The 13,628-nt window shown below is 38.1% G+C and overlaps 1 protein-coding gene across 3 annotated transcripts in view; it reads right to left on the reverse strand.

Annotated features, from left to right (window-relative positions):
• Positions 1-13,628, reverse strand: part of TENM1 (teneurin transmembrane protein 1) — a 559,047-nt gene that overhangs the window by 83,946 nt on the left and 461,473 nt on the right. For all 3 annotated transcript variants that reach the window (XM_063082943.1, XM_063082944.1, XM_063082942.1), the window contains one exon: positions 9,852-10,084. In XM_063082943.1, coding sequence (XP_062939013.1) covers positions 9,852-10,084 — 233 coding nt within the window. The remainder of the gene's footprint in view (positions 1-9,851; positions 10,085-13,628) is intronic.

Here is a 13,628-nt window from a genome sequence, read left to right on the forward strand (position 1 = left end):
CAATATATGATGCTCAAATCAGGATAATTAGTATATTCAACATTACACAAAGTAATCGTTTTTTGTGGCCCTTTACCAATTTCTCGCTAACCTCCTCTTACCCTCCTCCTTTCCCACCTCTGGTGGCCTCAACTGTGTTCTCTCCTTTTGAAAATTCAATGAGTTATTGTGATTGTTGTATCTTTCTTTCTTTTTTTTATTTGTTTATTTTCTCTGTGTGTACACATTACCTCTGCACCCTTAAAGATGCAGCAGTGTACAGTACACACAGTTTTGTGCCCTGAACTTTTTGCTGAATATTATTTTGGGAGTATTTTCCTTTATACCTGCAAGGGTGTACCAAGGTTGCGGGGTGGGGGGGCGGGGAGGGGATGGGAGTGGTCTGTCCTGGGTGCAGACAACAAGGGGAAGTGCATTTTTTGTAGAAATACTAAGAACAATAATAAACTGGATGAATAGTAGGTCTGTTTTTACTATCACCGTTTGCTGGAAATTCTAAACAATGTCAGTGATAAAATGCTCCTCCCACTGTCCCATCCCTGTTAGGATACCCACCCAGTTCTGATTAGAGAAGAAGGAAGAGGAAAGGGTGGATTTCTACCTAGGGGAGACAGGCTGAGGGCTGGAGCAAGGGACTCAGAGTTTGCCAGAGTCATTGAAAGACAGAATGAAAAGGAGACATTTCAAACATCCCATACTTCACCAGTTTGCTGCTTAGATCCATCCAGTTTAGATAACTTTTAAAAGTCTGCATGATTTAAAAAAACCAGCAGCTGTCTTTCTTATGTGCATATAACTTAAGTCACTAGTGATGCTAGTGTAAATACCCTGTGGGATGCCGTCTATAATTCTTGGGCCGAAGTGGCTGAAAAATGGTCAATTGTTCAATTATAAAATAAAAATGGACTTCCTGACTCCATTTCCAGCTGTGTTTTACACCGCAATAATGTTAAATTCACGGATTTCCAAAGACATCTTGGTTTGCTGCATGTTGTTTGAGTTTTACGCTATATACCTACTAATTTATCTCGTATTTCTGGAGGATCAATGAAGCTAAAAAATCTCCTGATAACTCCTCTGTTGTGGAGTGAATATTCTAGATTCCCGGAGAAGTCAACTCACTGTAGACTTCAATTCCTTCAAAAATCAGCACAGCATGCTAGACTCACCAGGAAACGACTTCCCCATTCTTTGATTTTATAGTCAGCTTCATGCATTTGGTAAACTTGAACTTACTGGGCTGTCTTGTATTGATGGTGGAGCAATATGGGGCCATGATCAAAGTTTTAACTCTAATATAGTTTCATGTTTTAGAATCTTTAAAACAAACATTTTGCATTGAAAGAAATTTCCTAATTAACTTCCGAAGAATTTGTACATTAAAACATCTTACCCTGCTGGAGAAGACTGATAAAGCAAACGTACTACCTTCTGCTGAAGAGAAACTGTATTTAGAAGGAACTTGCTATTCTCATAAAACTTTTAATAGGAAGAAGTGAATCAAATTTCTTAATTACCATTTTATGGTTGGTAAAAGGGCAAATTACATGCCATCCATTTCTAAACTTCTAAATGTCTCTGGTGCTTTTAATTAAAGCTGCCATCTAGAAACTACTAAAGCAATTTTACGCAATTAGTTATTTATAGGTTACCATAATACACCGCTCAAAATATGATTTAAGTGATTTGCGGCCTGTTAGTGTGTGATCTCTGTAATTTTTTATTGACGGGGGGGTCTTCATTTTAATCAGCTGAGGCGATTCTTAAGTGGACAGATAGGAAAGGTGCGAAACTGAGGAGCTGTAATAAGAAAGCAAAGTTATTCTGGCTAGTGATCTTAAATAAAAAGAAGAGGAATCATAATTCCATGCTGTCTGTCTTTACATGTAGAGGTCCAAGTTTCATTCTAGACAGTACTGTGGAGGTGACGTACATCTTTGTTATTCCCCATCTCTCCCCACTTTGCTGCTATTCTGCCAGATACCCAGCACCACATTTACCTATGCTACCTTGAGTAGATCCCACCTAGGCTTGCCCTCCTCAGGTGACCTCATCTATCCAAACATATCCTTCCCGTGCTCCATGCCCTCAATACCCTCATAAAGTGCTTTATTTTGTTTTTATCTTCCTATTTTTATTTTTTGGTGGCTGGCCAGTACAGGGATCGAACCCTGGACTTTGGTGATATCAGCACCATTCTCTAACCAACTGAGCTAACTGGACAGCTTTCCCGTGAAATGTTTTAATGAGGGATTAATGTGCTGCTCTCCCAGGCAATTCTTTGCACTGAACACTGAATTCACATCTGAAGAAAATCTTGGAATGAATTTAATGGTGAAATGGTGGGCTGCTAGGAGTATTATTTTGGTTAGGTGGGCCTTGTGGGGCTCTCCAAAATACAACGTGTACAAAGAACCAGCATTCAAATGACTGCATCTCAGTTGGGGTCAGCTAGTCAAATCACATACAATACCTGAATTCCACCCTACCTTGACTCTTGCTTCTTTAGTGGCACCATTCCTACCTAGAAATTCTCAGATTTACCTAGAAGGATGTGTAGCTTGCCTCCTTCCAAAGTAACTTATTGTATGTGTGGGTCACTATTATAATCATTATTACTACTAGCAAGAAAACAGCAAGACTAATCATAAGGGCAGGTACTATTTGCTGTGTACACACTTCATGCTGGGCATTGCACTAGGCACTTTACATACATTACCAAATAACCTTGTTGTGTAGGCACTATTACTAGTATTCCAATTTTACAGATGTGGAATCTGAAGCTCAGGGGAGTTAGGTGATTTGCCCAAGGTCACACATTTAATGGATCTGGGATTTGCATCCAGTTCTGTTTAACTCTAGAACCTGGGAAATTATCTATCATGGTATTTGGCCTCTAAAATATTATCTCTGTATTTGCTAGAATTTGATGCATACATGAAATTTAAAATAAATGCAAAAGAAAAAATGTCATTTAATAATGCATCTGTGGCTTTATAAAAATTGAATGAACTTAATACAGGTCTTCTCACCATGGATGCTACCTGGGCCAAACAGGCTAGGCGTAAGTGCCTTTCTTTTGTCTGACTTCTACCAACAGCTTATGGTTTTAGGGTTGAAACAGAAAAGGCAGAAAGGTTCTCAAGTTCTAGCTCCTGACATAATCTAAGGTCAAAATCTTTTGACCATCAAAAGTAGATGCATCAGACCAATTGTGCATAAAAACAGGTTAAGCTCTCATTCTGGTTGCATAATAGGTGCTAAGTCCTCCGTTGCAGCTACAGCAAGCTGAGACACCAATAACATAGTTTAAGAAAGAAATTCCCCTAAATAAAAACAGCACAGAATCACCGAGGGGTAAAGAACAAATATTTTGCCTGAATTTTAAGGCTTTGTTAAACATATTTTCTCAAGATGCCTCTGACTCTAAAATAAGAATGTTGAAGAAAAATTCTCATGGGAAATGCCTTAAAACTGAGCTGGAAATTTGGCCATGGGTGGTAGAATGTTGATATTACCCAGAAAGCAGACTTCACTAAGTGACTCTCCCAAACCTTTCCCACGTACCTCAAGGCCTGACCTTTCTTTCTCATTTTCAGCAGCACAGATCCACTTCTCTGAGAATGCTGAGGCTATGAGAATGGAGAGCCATCAACCTTCTAGCTCCTTCTACCTACAAACTTATTCTCATCCCTATACCTACACATCATCTCAGGATGGTCTTTTTAATCTCCCCTCATATTCAAGGCCCGTTTTCTTCTCAGTTTCCTCCAGACCTTGTTTTATCATTTATTCAGTCTTCTGTACCCTTTCATTGACCTATAAACATTGCCATGTCTTCCCTACAGAAAAAGCCTACCTGAGTTCCTTAGCCTCCCCTTACTCATCTCTCTGTCACTCACACTCAAACTTCTGGGAAGAGTGATCTTCACTAGTGATATTTATTTTCTCACCTCTCATTGGCTCATCAAATGACTAAAATCTGGCTTCCACCTCTACCGCCATTCAAACCACCAATGGCGGGGACAGCAAAGAACTCTTTTACTGCCTAATTCCATGGCTACAAATGTGTGACACTTGATACTGTTTTCCACACCTCCTTGAAACAAACTAATCCTTTGGCTTCCTAGACACCATGCTCTCTTGGTCTACCTCTTTTTTTTTCTGAAGGTTTCTTCTATGTCTTTTTCATTAGATCCCCTTTTATTGCCTACCTTAGAACTATTACTACTCCTTATGGTTTCTTGGCCTCAGCCTTGCTCCAGTGCATTTATTATCCTGTCACTAAAATTATCAAAAATACATGCATCAGATGATCATGTCTCTCTCCTACTTCAAATCCTTTGCCTATCGGATAAAATCCAAACTTTCTATTTCTGTCCTTTCCCTTCCTATTACTCCCAAATACTATTTACTCTAACAATACTGAATAATTTGTAGTTCCCTAAATATCCCATTCATTTTATTCATGCTATAGCTTGCCTGTAATTTTGTTGAGGGCTGTCCCTAGTGTCAATCCAAATGGTTATGGCATCAAAATGGATGGTATACTAAAGGAATTTAGAAAAACCTTACTTCCCTTGTTATACAGGAGAAACAAAAGAGCATTCTCATGCCTGTTTCTGTACTACACATCAGCAAGAAGTCACTGATTAAATCTCAGCATCTTTTCATTAACCCAAATATAGGTTTTCAGAATAGCACACAGATGCCAGAGGAATGAGTAAAGCTTCAGGATGCACCTCAGCTAGATCTCGGTAGGGACAAAAACGGACTGTTTGTGTCTAGACTTTATTACTCCGAGGTTTCTTAACTGCCAATAAAGTTAAAATGAATCCTGTATGATTAGTGTCATGAATACCCTAAAAACACCTTGAAACAGCTCAGAGGATGTTTGCACTCATCTGGATTTTGCCTAAGTTCTACTGAGTTCCGAGGTCAAATTACATAAAGATGTACATGAAAACAGAGATATAATACTTGGTGATCTCCAAGAGAACCAAATTAAGTCATTGATTAATTTCATCCTGTCCAGTCCCTCCTTCACCTTCTGTATCTACTTAAAAAAATAAATGCATTCAGCTTGTCACAAATTTTATTTTATATCTCCACCTAGTACCATTTCACATTCTGCTTAAGTACTTGGTCATCTATTACATGACTCATTAGTTTGAGTTCTCAGTAGAATTAAAGAAAGTTGCAGTAAAAATAATAAATGGAACCTAAGTTTCAACTACATCATCCACGCATGTTTTAAAAGCATCTTTCAAAGTCAATTCAAACTCATATACAATGCCAGGGATTAGCACTCCATCAACCTCTTTGCTAAACTTTTTTCCTTGCCCCATTACATTGAAGTATTGATGAGCAAAATGGCAAATGTTTCTCTTTATTGGGATTCAAATCAAAGTGCATAAAACTGGATCAGATAAAGACTTCTTCCCATATAAAATTTGATTCAGGGATGCTTCCGTTTTTCCTTCAAACAAAATTTGTAGTTACTACTGTAGTCAAGAAATTTAATAAAATAAAGGTTTTCTGCTTCTGTCCCTTAAGGAAAATTTGGTGATGTTCCTAATTGCAGAATCTTCCAAAAAGATGTGACAAGGTTTCCTGAAGGTGTATTTGAATAATTACATTTATAGACTATGTAAATGCAATGTAGTGCACTGTGGGTACACTACTAGGTCAGGGAAAAAAATGGTTTTAATAGGAAAAGGAAACTTGACTAAAAGTTATTTATCTCGCAAATAAAAATATTTTGTTCCCACTGAATATATGTCATTAGATTGAAAAGCATTTTCCAATATTTCCAAACTTCCCAGAGATCATGGATTTTAGCAGAAAGCCAAGCAGTATAGTGGAACTATCACGTACCTCTTTTTTTGGCATCATTGATTTTTTGGAGTCATGCAGGCCTGATTTGAATTCCAGTGTTGTTATCTGTAAACTGTATGACCCTGGGTAAATTTCTTAACCTAGCTGAGTCTCTGTTTCCTTGTATGTACAACGGGAATTGACTATTTACCTTGTGCACTGTTGTAAAGATTAGAGATGCTGTGTGTAAAATATCTAGCACGGTGTATGGCACACAGTAGTCACTCAGTACATTATAGCTACTGTTATTTTACTACATTAGAGCTGGGAAGGAGATTATCTCGAACCCTTCAGTTTACAACTGAGGACTCTCAGAACCCAGTGTTTAAATGCCCAATGTCACAAAACTTGTCAATGGCATTATTAAGTCAGTGTTCAAGGAAATGAAACCACAGTGAGGTACAGTGACTTATACAGGGTTATTCAACAAACATGGGCATTATACGGATTGAACAAGAAAGTCCAGGCTCCAAACCTGATATTCACCACAATTTGCTGCCATTTCTCAAAAACAAACAAAAATCCCATGGCTTCTGACCTTTTATCTTTTGCTGACCAGTTTTTAATCCGATTTGATAATTTACTCCGACTTTAGGACAAATGATCTCAAAAGCAAATTTTATTTCATCCTATTTTTAGAATAGATTCAGAAAGTAAATTAGCTGTCTTGCAGATTAGCATTTATTTGACTTACCTTGCATAATTAAGGACAAGTTGGAGAGCCTGCCTATAATTGCAATATGTTACTTGTTAAAGTCTTAGAACAAGCTCTCTTTCCTAACCTAGAAATGGTACTCCCTAGATGTACATTTCCATTTTCTACTGATCTACAGCTTTTCTTTTTTAGCTTCTAGGTGGAGGGAAAAATCAAACCTCTTTTTAAAGAAATCTATTAAACATTTGCTGTTTTCTAAGGGGGAAGGAAGAAAGAGCTGATGCGCATGATAGTTGTGAAGCAAACAAACAAACAAATTGGGCTTTCTTGAGACAAAGAAGCTGCAGGAGAACCTCAAAGATGAAATTAGCAATTAGCAATATTCTCCTCTCAATTTGCACACTGTGCTTTAATAATTTCTTGCATGATTTTTCTTCTATGGAAGTCTGTGGAATTGCCCTGCAGCATTCCACATAATGAGAATCTCATTTCTGGTTCACTAACAAGGGTGAGTGCTATCTATATTCAGCATGGAGATAGGAGCTGTGGATAGGCACCTAAGTGTTCTGACCAGCATTTTCAGAGCAACTAATGTCTGGACATAGGTTCTGCCATGTGAATGATTTTAAAGATCACTAACAGCATCTTCAAACACTGTTAGATGGTTGAAGGTGATGTGGGGACACCAAGTATGAGCCACACATCCCACTCCTTTATGCATTCTAGTTCACTCACTGCATCAGAGCAGATGTTGGCAGCACCGGCTCCAGGAATGTTACGTGAAAATGGTCCTGTATGAATTAGACATTCAGCTGTCTGAAGGCTGGGTTAGATGTTCTTAGGGCCCCTTACTGCTTTTGGATGAATAAAGTGTACCAGATTATGGGAAAGACCCCTCTTGGATAGAAAGATGAGTAAGTCAAGCCAAAGGAAAATGCACTACTAGCTATGACAAGAAGAAAAACTTAGTTAATATTAGCTTTAATAGACATATAAATTTTGGCACTCTCATTACTGATGCTTCAAGCGTTCGTGTAAATCCTGTTCATCAGGACTCTATTATTGCTGCTTTCCAAGCAAAAATCTGCAGTGAGCCAATTATTTGCTTTATTTGGAAAAGCCAAGGTATTTATTCTCTATGCGGCAGGTTGAATGTGGTAGGCGAGATGAGTGGTTTTCATACTAGCAGCAACTCAGGTGGATGTCAATTTTGGGCACAATGCAAGCTTGATTCCTCTCTCTTTCTTATGCAGAAATCATTATAATATCCACAAGAGTTTCAAATCTGTGTAAAAGATGGGACCCAGCCTAATGTATTTCCTTGAAAGATGAACTGATTAAATGTTGCAGCTGAGTTATTCATTCATTCATTAAATCTTTATTATGGACCTACTACGTATAAGGAATGAGAGCTGGCAAGAGTAAAAAAAAAAAAAAAAAACACACTTTACCATAATACTTTGAGGGGCTTATGTTTCTTTAGGGAAAAAAAGTTGCCCCCTTTAAACACCATTAAAACTCCTTTTCAGAATACCTGGCATAGATCAGAGTTACATAATTGATCAATTACACAATAAGCATGTGTAGTGGATGCCACACTGCTAGAAGTTGGTGGGGAGGTGGGGAAAATTAAAAAAAATATATTAGATTTAGTTTCTAATCTGAAGCAACTTACTTCGGTAGAAAAAACCTCCTACTCATGAAAGAACTGGAAAGCAAAAGAAGACAAAATATAATCAAGTGCTAACTGGTAGATTTAACGGGCTGTGGTGAGCCAGAGGGGTTTTATGAAAGACAAAGGCGTTGAAGAAAGCGAAGGCTTTAAAGTCTGATAGTAGTTGGAACTTAATCCCAATGGGGCAAATGTCAAATGGCTAAAGAGTAACCTCTTAATATTTGAAATAATAAGTGACCATCTAACAAATTAAACACATTGACCTCACTATAGTTATTGGCATGGAAAGAAGTTCATAATACATTAAGTATGAAAAGCAGGCTATTGAACAGCATTGTATGATATAATTCCACTCTTAGAGAATTAAAATATATGATACGCATGGAAAAAGGTCTAAAAGGATAAACACTATAACATAAACAATGGTTTTCTATAGGTGATAGGATTATGGGTGATTTTAATTAAAAATATTTTTTCGTTCTCTCTTTTCTAATTTTTCTGCAACAAATGTGCATTATTTGTATGATAATTAAAAAAACACATTGGCTTTGTATAAAATCTGGTAAAAAAAAAAAAAAACTTTGAAAACCCACTAAAATAGACGCCCACATACACAAACACACACACATCTTGGAGAAGAAACAGAGGAGTGATAAAGTAACTGAAGAGATAGGGTAGATAAAATATGAAGACACACTTAAAAATTGACTATCCTTCAGCTTAGAGGCCTAATGTGGGCATATAATCCAAGTGTATGTAATCACGAAGTTAACTAGGAGACACAGGTTTGTTCACTAATTTCCAGGCAATCGAATTGAGGGTTAGCCCTCAAAGTCTGAGTAGTAAATTTAGAACAAATAAAAGTAAGTTCAAGCTCCCGCAGAATGCAAAAGAAAAAAATTGGAATTTGTTATCTTAGAGGTGATAAAAGTATAAAATATAAGTAGCTTCAAGAATGATTTAGATAAATTAATGGAATAAAGTTTCATTAAATGTTGTTAAGCAGTAGGGCCGACCCCGTGGCTCACTTGGGAGAGTGCGGCGTTGGGAGCGCCGAGGCCGCAGGTTCGGATCCTAATGGGGATGGCCGGTGCTCTCGCTGGCTGAGCGCGGTGCGGACGACACCAAGCCAAGGGTTACGATCCCCTTACCAGTCCCCACCCCCCCCCAAAAATGTTGTTAAGCAAAAGTTAGGAATATTTACGGTCTATGAGATATTCAACATACTTGGCAGTGGTAGAAGGTGGGCACAGACCTGATTCAATCAACGCAGGCCACAGAGCTAAAGCAGGGGTCTGGAGGCTCTCTGCTGGGACACGTTAGCCCTGTAGTTGCTATACTGTGGGGAGTTTCCAGGCCGTAGTCCCAGGGGAAAGGACTCTGGGCAATAGTTATTTATCAATCAGAAAGGAAGCATTTCAATCTTTCAATAAAATTTATGGACAAGTGCATATTGGCTAAAAATTTGTCTTAGATGTGCCTATCTTCTGGGATAGAATTCAGAGATGTTTATTAGAGGCAGAATATTGAGACGGATGGATGGATTATACTATGGCAACAGTCTTAGAATTTTGTGAAGTCAAATGGAATCCTTAGATGGCCAAAGGATGATTTATTCATTTTTTTTTTTTTTTTTTTTTTTACCTCGAGGGCTGTTCAGTGAAGCTTCTGATGCTCTTCCACCATCTCCACAGTGACTCTGGTCAAAAGGAAGGCACTGATCACCTGTTCCTGCCACCACTTCAAAATTCTTGGACAGATCTTTTGTTTCCACAAGAGATTTCAACTTGTAGACTTTTCGTGTATTGGTGTCTGACAGATAGAGTGATTCAGATACAGGGTCCATAGCCAGATAGTATTTGTGAGCAGGACTTGTGCTAAGGAAGAGAAAAGTAAAGTTATTCAAAGCAATTTGTTCAATACGTACCCTCTGGGGTCTGCCTTTTGTTACAAATGGAAAAGTCTCTTAATAGATGAAATAATTCATTTATCTTCTTTTGTATGTACCAAGGGGATGGACACTTTGTTTTTCTAGTAATGGTCAAGGTATGAGAAAAAAAAATCCAGTGTGTACCGCAAACCTGTAATGATGCTGACATTCCAATAGCATCCATTTGGGGATAGAAAGAAACAGAAGAAAGAAAATCCCAAGATATCACTTTTCTTATACTTTTCATACCCAGTTATCCAATAACCTACTAGATGACTGCCTGGATGTATCACAGTCACCTCAAACTCAAAACCAAACCAGAAGTTATTTTCTTTTCTTGCCTTTCCCATCCCTTATAAACCTACTCCTTCTATTCTGGGCTTCCTGCCTCACTTGGGGACACGACCATCCTCCCAGGCTCCTGCTGTCAATTGAATGGCATGTCCAAAGCTAGAGAAGTGTTGCTGAGGGATGGCCGTGCTGGGGCTACACTACCACGTTTTTCCTCTCCAAGCTTCCCTTCTTAGCTGACAACCACACTTCTCAAATCTATTTTTCTTCTATCAGGACATAATAGAACTGATATTTAACTTTTAAAAATCACAATCATATGACTGTGTAATCACATAGTCATCCCTCCTAAAAGTGACACTAAAGTTACCTTGATTGGATTTTGGTGTTCCTGGATCTCTTCAATTAAGTATTCACATGGAATCTCGTGTTATTTTTATCTGCATAGATGGCTGAGCTCATTCATTATTTTTGATTCTTTCCAATTTCCTTTTTTCAATGGCTGTAGTAACTTTGGTTTCGGGGATATTTTATTTGAACCTAAGGTTCATGTACTACTGATATCATCCAAGCTCCAAACCTGAAAGTCGTCCCTGATCCCTCCTTTTCTCTCCACATGCAAACGTGTCTGTAAACCAGCTTACAGAACCATTCTCTTCTTCCATTCCTTCTGCCAGGACATTAGTTCTAACTTTCATCACCTCTAGCCTGGAGTATCTTCTATAGTCTGGCACATGGGAGGTGTTTTTGAAATCTTAAATCCATTTTTTTCCCCATACCATCTTTAGGGTTATTCTGATCATTTGGCTCTCATCTTTAAAAATGTTTACATGTTCCTGGTGTGGTATACAAGCCTTTCTTCACTAAATTCATTCTCACACATCTTTCAAGGCTTTACTCAGGCATCATCTCCTGAAGGAAGCCTTACCTAACTCCCCAGTCTGGATTATTTGTACTACACTTGCCTCTTTTCTGGGGATCACATATCATTACATTACTTGTCTATATGTTTGTATGCCCCCCACCCCATAAACCATGAAAACTTAGAGAACAGAAACCTTGTCTTACTTATTTCTAATGTGCTCAATGCCCAGAACTGCCTAGCACCAAGTTGTCTAAGCCAGAAACCAGAAGCCATTCTTTTCCAACTCCTTCTTTCCATCATTCTCCACATCTAGTGAAAAAAGTTTTGTTTTCCATTCTACATCTTAAATTCTTTTCCAGTCTGCCCACTTCTCTTTATCCCTGCTGTCATTAGTCTAAAGCCCCATTATCTCTCATCTGAACTTTTTCCTTGGTACCATTTCTGTATTATGTATTTGTTTATTAGTTTGTTAAAAAGCATTTACTAAGTGCATACAACATACCCAAGAACTGTGCTATGGTCTAGAGACCTACTTGTGGCCAAGATACAGCCCCTTCACGAAACTCAGTCTAGTGGAGGAGACAGATAAGTAAACAGGATATGATTGCCCTAAGTCCAAGTGTCATGACAGGAGAAGTAGAGAGGGAGAGAAATGAGCAGAGGACAGACTTGTGACTTAGCAGCACCTACCATATTGTATTAGCATTATATTAAAAGAATTATTAACTGAAGTCCATACTTTAGATTCCTTAGCTTTTACCTAATATTCTTTTTCTGTTCCAGGATCCCATCCAGGATACCAAATTATATTTAGTCGTCATGTCTCCTTAGGTTCTTCTGGGCTGTGACAGTTTCTCAGACTTTTCTTGGTTCTGATGACCTTAACAGTTTTGAGGAGTACTGGTCAGGTATTTTGTAGGATGTCATCTACTGGAATGTGTCTGATTTTTTTTCTCACAGACAGGGGTTATGGGCTTTGGGGAGGAAGACCACAGAGGTAAAGTGCCATTCTGATAGAATCATATCAAGTGTACATACTCTTCACATGACTTACTTCTGATGAGATTGATCTTGATCTCCTAGCTGAGGTAGTGTTTCTCAGGTATCTCCACTGCAAAGTTACTCTTTCTCCTCCACTTTGCATATTTTACTCTTTGGAAGGAAGTAACTGCACAGCCAACACTTAAGGAATAGGGAGTTAAGCTCTACCTCCTTGAGGGTGAAACATCTACATAAATTATTTGGAATTCTTCTGAATGGGGCCTTTATTTTTTCTCCTCCATTTATTTATGAATTTAACCATCTATATCAGTATGGACTCATGAATATTTATTTTATACTTTACATTAAATCTAGTGCTACTTTACTTTGTTGTGGAAATTGTTTCAGCCATTGGGATTTCTTTCTGTTGGCTCATGTGTCCCTTTGCCATACCCCCATCAATGTGGGTTTTTTCTTTTCAGCACTTTCTTTCTGGCACTGTAAGATGTTCCAGGCTCATCTTGTATACTCCTTGCCCCAATCCTAGAATCAGCCATTTCTCCAAGGACCCCTGGTTCCTTTTATTGGAGAATGGTATGAAAAACCAAGATCTGGGTGCTGGGTGTAAGCACTATTTTTTTTCTCATAGCTCTCTGTCCAACTACACTGTGAGCTCCGTGAAGGCAAAAACCATATTCATCTCTTTATCCTCAGTGCCAACAGAGGGCTTAACAAGGTTAGTGTTCAGTAAGTGCTGAACTAAACTGACCTGTAGGACATAAAACTAAGACATAAAAGAGTTCAGGCCTTGGCTATTAAGCCAAGCAAAATGGAAGGGTAAGGGTCATTAGAACAACTAAGATGCCTTTAAGAACTGGCATGTTTTTAATTGTGTTTGTAATTGTATTCACCCTCTATACATATTTATGTCTATTAATAACATAAGACTGGTAAATACTAATTTGAGACTCAGTTTATAGTTTAAGTTGGAAAAAAATCAGGTCCAGTTGGAATACTTGATATTTTTCTACTTACCTTCATCAAGTAAGAGAATCCGGTAGATTCCAGGGACATCTTCAACCCTGGAACCACCATGACAGGTGCTGTAAATAAACTGTAAAGGGCCCCATAGACTCCAGAATTGATTTGGTAATCATACTAAACAAGGCATCTCTGTAGCAAAGACTGCTTAAATAGGGGTTTGAGTAAAAGTTTTTACATATAGGGGTTTGAGTAAAAGTTTTTACATACTTAATTGAATTTTTGCATTCAGAATAAAATTTTTCCAGAGAACTTAGATTTTTCTAGAATAAAGAAGGGGTCACAACCCTTCCCCCAAACAATCTTCGATACT

This window comes from Cynocephalus volans, chromosome X (assembly GCF_027409185.1).
Source record: "Cynocephalus volans isolate mCynVol1 chromosome X, mCynVol1.pri, whole genome shotgun sequence".
Lineage (NCBI taxonomy): Eukaryota > Metazoa > Chordata > Mammalia > Dermoptera > Cynocephalidae > Cynocephalus > Cynocephalus volans.